The sequence below is a fragment of the Urocampus carinirostris genome, chromosome 7 (assembly GCF_059441175.1).
Source record: "Urocampus carinirostris isolate Australia breed hairy pipefish chromosome 7, RoL_Ucar_1.0, whole genome shotgun sequence".
Classification (NCBI taxonomy): domain Eukaryota; kingdom Metazoa; phylum Chordata; class Actinopteri; order Syngnathiformes; family Syngnathidae; genus Urocampus; species Urocampus carinirostris.
In genome coordinates this window covers 20,714,481-20,729,639 of record NC_142355.1, presented here as the reverse complement: position 1 = coordinate 20,729,639, position 15,159 = coordinate 20,714,481, and the positions used below count along the sequence as shown (strand labels likewise).

General features: G+C 39.4%; 1 protein-coding gene across 3 annotated transcripts in view; it reads right to left on the bottom strand.

The window, feature by feature from the left end:
* The window catches only part of syt7a (synaptotagmin VIIa), a 137,254-nt gene that overhangs the window by 48,373 nt on the left and 73,722 nt on the right, over positions 1-15,159 (bottom strand). For all 3 annotated transcript variants that reach the window (XM_088340103.1, XM_088340104.1, XM_088340105.1), the window contains exons 5-6: positions 5,233-5,312; positions 4,076-4,210 (exon numbers count right to left, since the gene is read on the bottom strand). In XM_088340103.1, the coding sequence (XP_088196229.1) occupies positions 4,076-4,210; positions 5,233-5,312 (215 nt within the window). The remainder of the gene's footprint in view (positions 1-4,075; positions 4,211-5,232; positions 5,313-15,159) is intronic.

The window sequence follows — 15,159 nt, the reverse complement described above, 5'->3', positions numbered from 1 at the left end:
CCAGTGCAACGTCCACTGCGGACAGCAATCCGTGGTTAATTTTTACGCAGCATTATTATGCACAAGTGTGCACAATAATTGATTTGACTTCTGAAAAGGAAGTCAAACATTTACAAATATTTCACACTGGCTAAAGAATTGGCCAAAGTAAAGGACAAATTTGCAAACATGTGTAGAGATAAAAGCGACACTTAATGACAGCTGCACTAAAAAAATTCATTCATCCCACTAAGGGATCAATCAATCAATCAATCAATCACTGAGGTGAAAAAGCCGTCTGGAGTGGATTTACTGCATCGCCGGCTACTTTTTATCTACCAGACACCTGCCAACTTTTTGGGGTAGTTTAGGCTCAGGTGGGAGATACCACCAACTTTTTTTTACTTGAAATTTTGACAATAGACGAATGGTTAAAGGCAATTCTGATCACACTCAACGGAACAGTGTGCAGACGTATCTCTTAACCGGACCATTTTTTACCGTAACTGCTCTTTTTATCATAGGCATTGAGAATGGACGCAGATGTTTTGCATACATTTAAACACACTATGGCTTCATTCCATGATGGACGCGACATCTAAGGGTGAAATACCCCAATTCACTAACACGTTTTTATTAAATACATGAATGTGTCAGAACAACGTTCAGATACGGAAGTAGTAATTTAACGTTTTACACAAATCTAATAGTAGTAATTTGGACTGAAACTCGTGTTTGTATACTATTTTGTGAGTTTACAGTTTGCATATGGTGTAGTAGAAATTCTTGTTGTGCATTGTCAAGATTCAATTCTTAAAATTTGCAAGTGTTTATTTTTTTTTAAATGCTTCTATTTCCATTTGATAATCAACTGTCCGTCTTGAATCGAAACCAAGTTTCCAAAGATTCCTATACTTAATTTTTGTATTGCAGTTTTTTAGTTTTTAGCAAAAGTTAAATAAACTTTAATGAAAAATAATTTAATTCTGTTTCTTATTACAAATACACCATATTTAAATATTTCAAGAAACAATTGTTGACTATGTTGTGAGAGAAATGTGAGAAAATGTGCCCCCCTGCCGCCCTAAAAAAATTCTATAAACATAAATGAATCATGATGCACCCAAAATATTCCAAGCCCTTATAATCATTTCAAAATATAATCATTCTCTCTGAATCGTGCCTATATTGCGATGCACTCAAAGATCACACCCATATTTTTGACATAAGACGTTTCCTCTTACTTGATATATCAGATTGAAAGGCTGATTGCCAAAATACAGTATATACACATTGAATGTATGAGAAATGGTTGCTGTCAATCTAGCAATTTATACAATAATGCCATTCTCACTAGAGGCGAATAAATACACTGCAAAAGATTGGAAAACAAATGTATTATCGACTTCAAAATAGAGTAATGCCTCTAAAATAAAGATGGATCGCACAGGAGGGAGACTTAGTTGATAAATGAGGCCCAGTGTCATCACAGAACAATGAAAGGTGCTTATCTCAAGGGACTTATGAACAGGGAGTTATTTTGCAGGCGTCTGCTTGAAAATTATGTAAAATAACCCGCCAGAGTCAAGAGGTCATCCTCTGTATCTCCTCATAATAACAAATTGCTGATTTCTTCAATTTCTCAAAGCTGATATATTTTCTGGCATCCAATTGAGAAGTAAATCAATTTTGCCATTTTTGCAGGAAAAATTGTCCATTACAATGAGTGGACAAAAGAATAACTGGAGCATAAAGTAGTTATATGGACAATAAATGCCAACCTTGAGGGTTATTTTTGAAAAGAATGAACTTTTTAAAACACAAGGCCTCAAGGCGGAAGTCAGGTCGTTAACAGGGATCATCAGCCATCATCTTTTTTTTTTTTAAGTAAATGGAAAAAAAGGGCACCTTCACTAGCACACTGCAGCTTCAGCTCTGTTGACCATTTTTTGTTAAAAACAGACTATTAAAAGTGTTCAACAGATAGTTTGTCCGACAAATTCCTGGTTGCACGAATGCTAAGTTGCGAGGCCTGGAAAGAGATAAGTCTGACCTTGCTTGAGCTTTTACTGGATTCCAAATATGACTTTTACTGCATCGCGTAAAAAGCACCTTATCGCCCATTGTAGGAGACACTACATGCACCTCAAGTGTTAGAGTGTTAGTGTCATTCATTTTAGTGATAAAATAGGGGATCAGGGTAAGGGCACAGACGAATGTCAACCATGGATGAATGATAGTGAACGTTGTCATCGCACAGACAACCGGTCAACCCTCCACGACAAAAGCAGGTGTGTCTTTTAACTATTGGGGCGGGGGCAGTGAGGGTTGTCCGTCTCCATGGTTATGTGCCATGGGAGAAAGGTGAGAGGTTAGTAGTTAGTTATGACTTGCAGGGCTGTAGGGAGCCGAGGCAGGCGTCGAAACATGAGCCTGAGTGTTCATTAAAAGGTGGCAGGGAGTTAGGAGGATCAGTGGAAAGGAGCCAGAGGGAGTCGCAGAACTCCACCGGTTTCCTCTGCAGGAATAATGGGATAGTCGGCTCGGCCAGGCGGTATTGTGCGTGCGGGGATGACATTTTACCCACTCGCATTTCCAGAGCAAATTATGAGTAATCATTAGTAACCATTTGTGCCCTGCAGTATGGTTACATTGGGAGCATTTGTGTTTCTTGTTGTGCTTATAATAGTCCAGGAAAATTGTGTTTAACAATAACACTTGGCCTTGAAAGCCAATTTGTATTCATTTTGCAATGTTTGACTATATTTATACCGTAGCCTTTAAAATAAGCATTTTGCCTTGTTATTTATGTGCAAAATATTTTCCTTGGGAACATTAAGATAAATCAAAAAAATGTATCTGCAAATAACAAATGTTTTCTATCCGGCAAGTTGTTTAGTTTAAGGCCATTGGATACCACTTTTTTAGACCAAGTGCAGATACAATAGTAATAAAAAAAAAAATCAAACTACAAATTTGTTATGTGAATTCATAAGGAGACATATGATTTTAAAGAAATATACATACACTACATAACAATACAGTGTTCCCTCATGACTATAATAGATACATATTTGATTCATTGTTTCAAAATCAACACGTGTACTCAATAAACAACCAATATAAATTTCGAAATAAATCATTTCAGGAGAAATACATCATTAACCTCATCCCTGTACCAGCCATAACTGCTAACCAGCATAAACTTATGGACATATCACAAGAGTGAAACAAATTTAAAACACTTCCGGCATCTTCACGCACCAAGAAACATTCCAGAATGATAGTAGTTTGTTACTGAGTTTTTGTGGCCTTAACAAACGCTAGCTGCTTCCAGAGACAGATGAAATACAGCAAATATTAGCCAAGTACCTGGTGTATTCAATCACTGCTTACACGGAAGGATATGTAAAATTTGTACAAAAAATGAACGAATAAACGTCAACAATGTCTAATAGTCATTTTAAAATACAGGCTTTGTAATTGGTTTGATGAGGGTCATTTGATGTGACGTGAACACCCTAATTGTTATTGTTTATTAGCATCTATGTGAAAGACTTCTACTGGTTTACAGCTTGATGTGAATTATATAAGCTGGGAAAAGTGAGGGAACACTGTTTTGCATGTGTCCTTCAAATTACAAATCTTAAAGCAAATATTATTTGAGATTAGTAAACACAATGCAAATCTGGTTCAAACTGAGATCAGCAGGATTTAATTTGCTATGACTTAGTTGGAGTTTCAATTTGATTCAACATGGTACGATCAAACATTGGCATTTTACATTCGTTTTTACAAATTTGTCCGGGCAGAAATTTTAGATTTACTCGTAAGAACATAAAAGACGTTTTAAAACGTACCTTGATATGTGTTAGATTGGAACAATGCGATTAAATTCAATTCGATGAACTCCATTACATTTTTTTTCAGGTATCGGGCAAGCAGAGGTGACTGCAAAACCAGGGAGATAGGAGCGGGGATAATGGCAGAGATAAGGATAAGAAAAGGAAAGCAAGGGAAAGGAATGGGATGTCTCTGTTTCGTTACAGCCCAGCTCAAGGGTGAGGACTCTTACCAGTCTTGGACCAAGACTCACTTGAGTGTAAGGCGAGGGTCTCCGTATGGGGCATAGGGAGAAATGTTAAGTACGAACTCCTTCGGCGGATAGGAGCTCCACCTCTGCTGCACTGTGCTGCTGTCATTGTTATTCCAAAAGTCTCTGTCTAGATCACTGCGGCCAAAGAGAAAGACAGGTCAGAGCAACACAACTGCAGACTAACGCACACTTTGCGACAAGCCGCCCTTTCTCCAGAGATGATGGAAGCACTTGCTTTCACGACGAGTCGGTTTACGAGCTGCATGAAATGGGAGGCTGGTTTCCCAGCCAAGTAGGAAGGAGTCACCACAACGCTTGGAAGGAGATAGGCAAGGAAAGAGGTTGAACAATAGCATGTGATGTTTTGCTCTCCCCGAATGAAAACACGATTAAGCCAGCATTCAGAAAATACAATCCCCACCATCAGTGGCCCCCGCCCCTAATTGTCAACATGGGAAGTCAAAAGACACAAATGCACAAGACATGATAAATAGCGGTCGTAAAAGGTGAGTGGAATCACTGATGTTGTACAAGTCACACAGCAGTGGTCACAGCTGGCAAAGCACAAAGAGAAGGATTTCGGAAGCCAAAATGAACAACAGAGAACATTAATGCAACTTGGTCCGGTAAGTTGGAGAGAGAATGGAAACAAAGAGTCACTCAAATCACAAAACATTGACATACCCATCATTAAACCTTGTGATAGGGAAATAAAAGAAGAAGCGTGACATTACGAAAGAAAGAGCATATACAGCAGCATTTTTGAGAAGAAATTGCGATGAACAGGTTAAAAAGACATTTGTGGAATTAGGATTTGTACTTAGCTTTGCAAAACTGACATTATTTCCGTCTTGACCTATGGGCTCATTTCATCAGAGAGAGAAAAGCTCCTTGAAAAGCATTTCATGCCTTTACACCCTTGCAGTTTGATAATGCCAAAAATAATAGTAATAATAATAAATGAACGCCACCGTGTGCGCACACTCATTTTAAAGTTAACACAAGCCAGGCAATTGCTAAAATGATGTTTAACATCTGCTTAGTTGTGAACAACAGACCTTTTTAATGTCTGTTCAGTGTCACTGTATAGTTAAACTGAACCAAAATCTGGTCGTTATCACCCGATTATCCAACCCAACCCGTTACCAGTCACTTACTTGATGGCTTTCTTCTCCCCTCGCCCACGTGCTGAGTCTGGAGTATCTGCTGTTTCCACACCCGGCTTATTTCTCTTCCCCTTGAAAGGAACACAGACAAAGCAGAGGAAGGAAACAGGTCAGTATATATTGGTCATTTGGAAGCAGTGTTTGGCATGCAAATGCAGTGCCTCTGACACCTTTTGAACGCCAGTAATTTACCTGATGGTCTCCTGATTATTCTCATCTTAGTCAAATCAAATCTTTGGCTGAGTGTCATTTGTGGCTATGATTATAAATTGTAGCCAACCGGAAATTTCCATGACAATTGCCTCTTTAGAGGTAATCGTCTGGGCACTGGAGAGAAGCCTCTGAAAAGTCCTGCTTCATTCTGTTTTTTAACAGCTGGAGCATGACCTGCCGTTGCCGTGGAAATAAGCACAATTGAAAAACTTAGCTGTCCAGGGCGGATTCCATTATAAAAGCTTGTTAGATTCCAAAGTGTTTGGGCATCACCACAATCGTGCTAATCTCCATTGACGTTTGACCACGGAGGAGATGAAAAGAGTGAAGTCAAAAGCTGCCCGAATTAGTCGTAATCCTGCCATACACAGTAATGGGCATCGATTTTTCATTTTAAATAAATCAAATGCTTCCACGTGATTGTCATTCATTGAAACCAAATAAGTTTGAGGTTTTAAAACGTTTTCCTCAAAAATGGAGGGATAAAAGCGACACCTAAGCTGTCTTTCTAATTGTCGGAAAGAAATTCTATCATGATGACGTCGTTCCACGCTCCCTTACTTCAATACAACCCAGTAATATGCCCGTTTGCTTTCAACATAGTGGCTGCGTCATGAGCCTAGTTTTGTGCAATTTGCATGATGAGGGTATGTTTACGCTCATAAGTTGTGATCTTCCTCGGCACATATATTCCACCGGTCTAAATCTTACCTCTCATACTCGAGCGCCGCTGCCGGCCCGTTAGAAAAATTACATAAATTGGCTGCATCTCTGAATAAGCCGCAGGGTTGAAAATTTGGGGGAAAAGTAGCGGCTTATAGTCCGGAATTTACGGTAAGTATGTGTCAACAAAGACCAATTGAGTTCAAATGGTCCTTATGCTTTATTTTCCACTGTGCCTATCTACTTCTTACTTTTAGAAAATCTTTTCAGGGCGGAACACAGATGGAAAGAGGTATGAGGGAGAGGGGAAGGGTTTGGAGAGTGACTTTATGTTTGTCTTCACGTTTTGTTTCTATTTAGTTAATTCAAGTATAGCCCAAATGTCAACCCAAACCACAAGAAAGATGAAAAAATACTTTTTTTTAATGCACGTTATTGCAAGCAAATCATAAGGAGCTTGAAAAAGGCTGGAACGATGACACAAGCCAGGGGGATGCTTGATTGTTATTACCAAGCATACTAAAATCCGTGTTTTTTTGTTTTGTTTTTGAACAGGATCCAAACACCATTCATGCCTAAAAAAAATAAAATTAAAAGATCTATAATAGTTTTTGCAAAAACAAAACAATTTCATGCACAGAGGGAATCTGCAGCAAAAGAATGGTAGATTTATTCTTTGTATTGCCAAGAGCTTCATGGCTGCCACTTAAGTACACGACAGTCAATCCGAGCCTCTCTAAATGAACATCCTTCATAAGAGCCAAGCACTCATCATTGCGCTTATGTCTTACGTCTCAAAACCGACTTGCATCTATCTATGATTCATTCACTGAGTACATCGACATGCAAATACTGTAGCTCCCAAACTTACATAGGGTTTGCTCACCAGGCACAATATTTTGGCCCAGATACTGCTTTTATTTTTTTAAGCTGCAGTAAACATTTTGACTACCGCAAGTTGGAACCAACTACAAAAAGAAATTGTATTTACCAAGAACAAATACAGGGTTGCAAATATTAGTCAACATTGTCAACAAAGATCAATAATAGAAATAGTCTATAAAGAGTTTTATTGTCGACTATTGTCGCCAGACACGTTTTTCAAACAAAGAAAGACGTCTTACATAAATATAATTTCTGCTGTGAGTTCCGCAATAGCTCATAGCGTCTCGATCCCGAGCAGTAACATAGACACACAAAAATGATGGCCTCATCATTGACTCAACATACCAAAACTGAAATTTTTCCAGCATGTTAACCAAGATACAGCCAACAAGAGACTACTTGCAAAGGTTGCAAAACAGACCTTGCAGATAATGGGGGTAGATCGGTGGCGCATGAACAATTATAGAGAACAATCGGACATTTTAACAAAACAGAGTCTGACTTGCCTCGGCAAAATTCAAGTATATACAAGCCGACGGTTTTGATGACATGCAATGTATATTTTATATGTGTATATTTGGTTATAAAAGAGCTTGAGCATTATACCATACTGTGCCTGAAAAAAGTATTGAAATTAAATGCATGCAGCCCAAAGAACAAATGTCAATTGTTAAAACCGTTTGATTTCAAACTGTTGAGAATCGTTGAGTATTATTGTTAAGTACTTTCCAGTTGGGCATGTCTTGGGAACCTCCTGTGTGGGTTCAATTCCAGCTCCAGACTTCCTTTGCGGAGTTTGTATGTTCTCCCCGTGCTTGGGTGGGTTTCCTCCGGGCACTCCAGTTTCCTCCCACATTCCAAAAACATGCATTCCAGGTAAATTGGCCGGTCCAAATTTTCCCTGGGTGTGAATGAGCGAGCGAGTTGTCTGTCCCTGTGTGCCCTGCGATTGACTGACAACCAGTTCAGGGTGTCCCCTGCCCACTGCCTGATGATTGCTGGGATGGGCTTCAGCACCCCCGCGACCCTACTGAGGATAAGTGGTGTAGCTAATGAGATGAGACTTTCCAGTTGAACATTGAATGTAACCTACAAAATGGACTTTATACTTGTTTTACTTACTGTTCTACTGTTGCTAATGTGACTTTTCTTGGTTAACGGGTAAAAAAAGTTGACTTGATATGAATTTATTATTTGTTTGCCTGTCCAAAGGTTTATATATGGATGTATGTCTCGACTGACAGAGCATAATGCCTCAATAATTTTAGAAGACCGCATTCATTTACTTAATTTATGTACGAATCGGGAGTTTGAACAATTAAAGATGTATCTTTCATTGCAATACATTTTTATCATGCTTAATATTATTTGCCGAATGTTTACATCAACTTCATGCAAAATTTAATAAAAATAATACTTATCCGATAATTGGAATAATTCTTTAAATATTTGATGACTAGTCGACTATTAGAAAAGTAGTTGCAACCCTTAAGAAATATCCTCCTAATATCTGGCAGCTAGCTCTTGCAGTCTTGTTATATATCATTCAATGATGTCATAAAAATTTTAGTGGTGGGCGGACGAAAAATGAGTGAGAGTCTGCTGCCAAGAGAGGGCTAAAAATAGAAATTAGATTTGTAATAAATAAATAAATAATAGCGTCTAGAGGAGGGAGGGGAGGAGATGCAAGATGAGGGACAGGTGCGAAGTGACTGAGGCAGCGAGTGGCAGGAAGTCTCAAGTGGGCTGCTGGTGAGAATAGGAACAGGCTGAAACATGCAGGCTGCGCTCAAACACGTGGGTGACGCAACAGTTTCCAGGCAGTCACCTTCTCCCTGATCATCGCGTTTGCACGTGAGACGAAGAAACGCTGTAGGGATCCATCGCTGATGACAAGCGCGATCCAGAAAACTCAGCTCAGCACCCCAAATGAAGCAAACCGAACGGAAGAGTGAGCAATTCCCTCTCTAATTCTATGTTTGGAAAATACACGGTCATCGGATTAATTGGATTCATTCATCATTTTGCGAATCCACGATTTAAAAACGTACCTAATTTGTTAACTTAAAAGGTACTATATGACTTTAAAGGAGATGAATGGAATATTTATTTTTTCACTCGTGGGCGCCAGCTCCTAGCTTGTGTCATCATTGCAACATCAGTCAGGTCATTCATAATCATCAGGTCAATCAGGTCATATAAGTGCATTTCTAAGACGTGCTCAAATAAATTCAATTTTTTTAATCTTTATGGGGTTTGGGTTGGGGTTTGCACTCTTCTTCAAGCAGGCCTTTTTCTTACTTTCACCACGTTCATGCTGAACTAGCAAATTAAAAAAAAAAATAAAAAAAAGCGGTGACAAGGATGACGTCACTCTCCAGCACCCCAAAACCCATTATCCTGCTACCTAAAGTGTTCGGCCCTGATACAGATACCTGCAAATGCAGTGGGAACTAAAGCATACAGGATTTTTTAACTCAGTTGGGCATTGTTAATACATAGTTATTGGTGAAAATATTTAACTAATGACTTTTTAAGGACACCTCAAACCACAGGTGCTGCTGGAATTTGAAAGATTGTTACTCTCTGTCTATAACGGCTTGAAGCAGGGGTGTCAAATTAATTTTAACTCGGGGGTCACATGATAGAAAAAACATTCTCTTGGGGGTGGGACTAGTAGATTAGAGAGAAAAAAAATAAAGAGAAAGAGGGAGAGAAAAGGGACAGGGTGGGACAGATAAAGAGAGAAAGGGAGAGAGAGAGAGAGAGAGAGAGAGAGAGTGAGAGAGAGAGAAAGGGAGAGAATGTGAGAAACAAGAGATAAAAAGAGAAATAGTGGGAGAAGGGAAAGAAAGAGAGAAAAAGAAAGAAATCCAAAGAGAAATAGAAAGAGAGAAAGAGAGAAGCGGAGAAAGAGAGAAAAGGAAAAAAGGAAGATAGAGCAAAGGAAGGTAGAAAATACAGAGAAAGAGTGTGAGAGAAAAGGGGAGGAAGAGAGAGAGAGAGAGAGAGAGAGAGAGAGAGAAAGGGAGGAAAAGGGAGAGAGAGACAAAAGGGGAGGGAGGGAGAGAGAGAGAAAAGGGAAGGAAGAGAGAGCGAGAGAGCGAAATACAACTACAGCGTCTTTGTAAGAGGCACCTGGCTTTGATAACATCAAGTGGACATATTTTAACCTGCACCTCGTTTTTCTCTTGCGCTTCCTTCAGTGTTTTCTCGCAGGATTCAATCCCTTAGCGGGCCTGATCCGGGCCGCGGGATGCCTGTTTGACACCCCTGGGTTAATGTCATGAATGTAGCCTTATTCTGCTCATTCTTTATGTATGTGCATTTTTTTAGATGGGCTTGAATAAACTCTTGTTTTTTCATCTTTTTAGGGGTTTGGGTTGGAGTATGGACTGTATTTTAAACAGGCCTTTACTTTCTTTTACCATTTTGATGATACTCTAACTGAAAACTGTGATGACATGAATCATGTCACTCTCTTCGCTTTTACCAGGTATATGGGCCGCCCACACACTGCCATACGGTGGAGACATAGAGCAAAACACGGAACAAAGTATTGACAAAGAAGGTCAAGCTGTTCCTCCCATCTAGTCGTGATTTTTTTTTAATATTGAAATTATTTCCAGAGGCTTGATACTGAATGATTAGTAGCGCCAAGGACGTTATAACATGTTTTTTCACAAATTAGGTTTTCCCCCTTTAACCAAAACGCAAGTTTGCTTAAAAATTTGACAACATTGAAAACTTGGTAATAAAATTTGGAGATCACTGAAAACCAAATTGTTTAATATGATGTGACATCGTTTTTAAAATCTGCATCTGAGTAAAGGCCTTCTAATGTAATAGTAGCCAAAAACAAAATGTTCTTAAGTTGTCGCTAACAACAATAGCATTTATTTTTTAAAATCAAACTGGTCTAGACGTATATCACTCACTTTCTCTAGGGATAAATGGATACTGGAAGTCGCGTGCGATGATATTCGGCTAGCATGCTGGACAACTTCCCGACAATGCTGGGCTAACAAGGCTAGCCTGCTAACGTAGAGGAAGAGGCTACTGTGACCGGACTTTCGGTAGTTAGTTCTTCCTCCTTCTGTTTTGTAGGACTCATTTCCAGTAGCATGTTGACATACTTGAGACCAAAGTAAATTTAAAACAAAACTGGGACATTGGACCGGGATGCTAAAACACAAATATTGCGTCTAACGAGGGACTTGTATTGTTATAATTGAAACAGGGAGACTGGATTGCCCAAACAAACATGCATTGAGCTGGTAAATTAGAACGAAATTTTGGATAATTGTAGATACATTCAGGTAACTACTAGAATTGCTACTGCGTTAACAAGGCCAGTGGAAACTAATGACGAGCATTTAATAAATATCTTCTCCTGAAATAATTTGGTACTAAATATACTCGTGTTTTATGCGCATTTTTTTGTAATCAAAAACTACTTAAAGTTGTCATGATTGCCGATTGAGCGCAGCTGCAGTGGCTTAATTGGCACCAACAGCCCGGACAGATGATTGGTGGACACTCTCTTTTTAAACCCCCGGCTTCCTCTTGGAACCCATCAGATTGTTACGCGAAATGTTGCCTTCAGCTCAGTAGCCTTTTCGTCCGACTCCGTTCCTGTCCTGCTTTTTTCTGCCTGATCTTTGTTGCCAACCTGATTACGCCCCGTTCTGCCTGCCTTTTACCTGACTTGTTTTGCCCCGTTACCTGCCTGCCTCCTGCTACCGACCTTGCTTACAAACTCGACACCGCCTTGATCCCCAGGCCCGGCCAACAACTTGCTATTCCCGCCTGTCGCCTCCTCGCTCGACCCTGAATTGCCACTTCAGCGTTCCCGCCACCTGTACCCGTGTTCGTCGTTCCGCGGATCGTGGAACCAAGCCTTTCTCTCCCTCTTTTATCGATAAAAACTGAGAAAACGAGCGCTATTGGGTCCCATCTCCGTTCCTGGTCTGTGACAAAAGTCTGGTTGTGCATTATACACAAGAATTTACAGTAGTACATAACCATATTTGAGCAATGATTGATAATTCGAAATATATTGCTGACCTCATATGCACAAAATTGGGTGTGACGGGATTTAAACTTAGATCGCAGCTGTGAAAGCGTCAAGTTTTAACCACTAGCCCAATAGGGTTTTGGGGTTTTTAAGGGTTATTGTTCTATCTTCGTTATTCATTATCCATTATCCGTTATCGGTCAGTTCATAATACGCTACAAAGCCTAGGAGCCGGGACACTTACTCTTGGCCAAAAGGCCAAGCTAAGGTCCTAGCCCTAGCCCAATAGGGTTTAGGGGTTTAGGGGTTTTAAAGGTTATTTAGCTTGTTCATAAATCATTATCCATTATCCGTTATCGGTCAGTTCATAATACGCAACAAAGCCTAGGAGCCGGGACACTTACTCTCAGCCAAAAGGCCAAGCTAAGGTCCTAGCCTTAAAGCCTTGCTGCGATCATTGCGAATGCACTGTTCCCAGAGGTACTGCAATACCGGGCCGTTGCGTGGAGTGGACAGAGCAAGCTCCTATGGTTGAGATCGCAAAAATATATGACATAGATAACACAGATCACAAAGGAAAAGGCTTTAGATTTTATTTCATCATCACACTAATTTTACTCACGGTGGCACGTTGTACAACGTTATAATGGAATATCATTGGAAAGATTCCAACGAGAACAACGTTGTACCTTGAGCAAAAAATAAGGGTGCATGTTATATACAAATAAGTTAGTACTTGATATCCTTGTTATGATATCACTTTATTTTTTTGTCATTTTCACTTGATGCTGTTTGTGCAAGCACCAAAAGTAATAATGCACTCACTAATTTGCTTTACATTAAAAAAATGTGCCTTTTCTTACTTTCACCACTTTCATGCTGCATTGGCAAATAGAAGAGAAAAAAAAACGCGGTGACAACTACGTCACTCCCCAGCACCCCAAAACCCCTTATCCTCCTACCCAGAGTATATTTTATAAGTCAAATGTCATCTTTTATGCCAAAACAATAGTTCCTCAGTGGCCAATTATAGCTGATTAATCGAGTGTCAATTTTGCATTAAACCTGATTTAAAATCAGTTTTTCTTGTGTAACCATTTTAGCCAGTATGTTTTTTAATTAACACAACTTCAGGTAATTATGTACTGGGTGTCGTTTGGAATCAAAAATCGTAATCTGTAATATTGCATACCCGTACCTAGGTCGAAATTAAACAGGCTGTGTTTTCAGGGTGTCTCTTACAAAGGAATTTCTTGATCACAACGCCAGTTGTCTCGGAGCCATTCGTTCAAAACAGCTCAATCGGGATGGCCACGGCCCAACTGTGAAAACGACTCCAATTGACGAGTTGCAAGCAGAGAAAGACTGCCCGTAGTGATGATGAGACGTTTTTTTTTTTTGGTTTTCAGAAAGCTCTAGACATGAGCGATGAAAGACACTAGCGATATGCCTGCATCAGTTGGCAGCGTTCAGCCTCATGACGCCCAGCTGTGTTTGTTTCAACTGGCGGTGAGGAAGAGTCCACATGCCGGCTGAATATCACACCCGTCGCAACGTAATTACAAAAAAAGAGAGAGAAAAAAAGAGTGATTGTTGGTCTGTCAAAACATGGCGGCGTGTTAAGTGGAAGTAACTCTGAATCATCAGAGTCCCACATTAACAGAATCATGAACAATGTATTATTGCCAGTGACAACATTAGTGATTTAGATAAATGGTAATGGAGGGGTCATTATCATACTAATTCATGTTATTCCAACTGCAACCATTGTTTTTTGCGACTGAGCTGGTCAGCTCTAGTCACAACCCTCCCCGTGTGACTTCCAACATCTGAACTAACTCTCGATAAAAACGTTGCTCTTACAAGTGATTCGGGGCGCTTCGAAGGTGGTCAGGTCCAAATCTTGACAGCGCTCGCAGTTCTGTTAAGGATCAAACAGGGCCACGCTCACATAGACGAGCGGAGACCTTTATGAATGCCAAATAGCAACTCGTTGCCGGAACAGATATTAGCATCACCACCCCAGATGTGTTCAAATCCAACCTAACACCAAAAACAAGAGAAAGCGCTACACAGAAGATTCAGTTCCACAAGGTGAATTTAATAGGATGTTGACCTGAATGATCCCTTCAAATGAGAATCATGAAAGAAATTTCAAAAATGTCCATTATGTGAAAAAAAAACTGTCTACACAAAGCAATTTCAGACTGCCGGTGAACCAAAAGCAGTTTGAACTTATGAATGTTTTTTTAAGACTCAGAATCACACTCAATTGAATCCTTTCACTTTGAAAACTACATATTAAATATTATTTTATTTGTAACATATATCTGAGAATGTAATAGCACATTTACATTAGCAATAATTTAATTTAAATATATCTAAAATGACAACAACAAAATATTTGCATTGCGTTATTAGTTTCAGAAAGAAAGGGGCAGTATCAGACATCCCAATTAAAAATTAAACACAACCAGTTTTCAAATATATTATTTTCAATTACTGCTTCAATGGTATTTAGATGGTAATATGTTACACATAAATTTACCACAAACACAGTTTGCAATATTCACAAAGCGTGTTAGGCTCAGTAGTGCTAATTTTCCACTTAAATTTACAATAATTAGCTCTGCCGATTACAGTTCCTTGGTTTGTGTGCTGTTATTAGATCTAAATTTGAGCTCAGCATGGCACCAGACAGGGAAACATGTTATAATTAGGTTGCATTTGTAAGCCTGTAAGGTTTGGAAACCAAACTGCCATTAAAAGCACTGTATAATTTGATTTGGCGAAATCTTCCACGAATACAATCGTAATGGTAAATGTTAAAATGTGTGTGCAGCATGACAATGAAGATTTGGAAAAATCGGGAGCCAGAAGCTGCAATCACTCGCGGACTAATAAAGACCAGCCAATGAGTTTTAGCCTAGTGACTCCCTGGCATGTTTTTAAAAATATTTTGACCACAGAAAATGATACGGTTTCTGTAGAACAAATAGGACACAAACGTTCTTTCTTATATTTATATACATTTTTTGCAGTTCCATACATATGTACTTTTTTGGTCTTATGTGGATCTTTTAACATTTTGGGTTGCCTAAGGTAAGCAACTGTCCTACTTAAACTGGGACCTCCAAGGT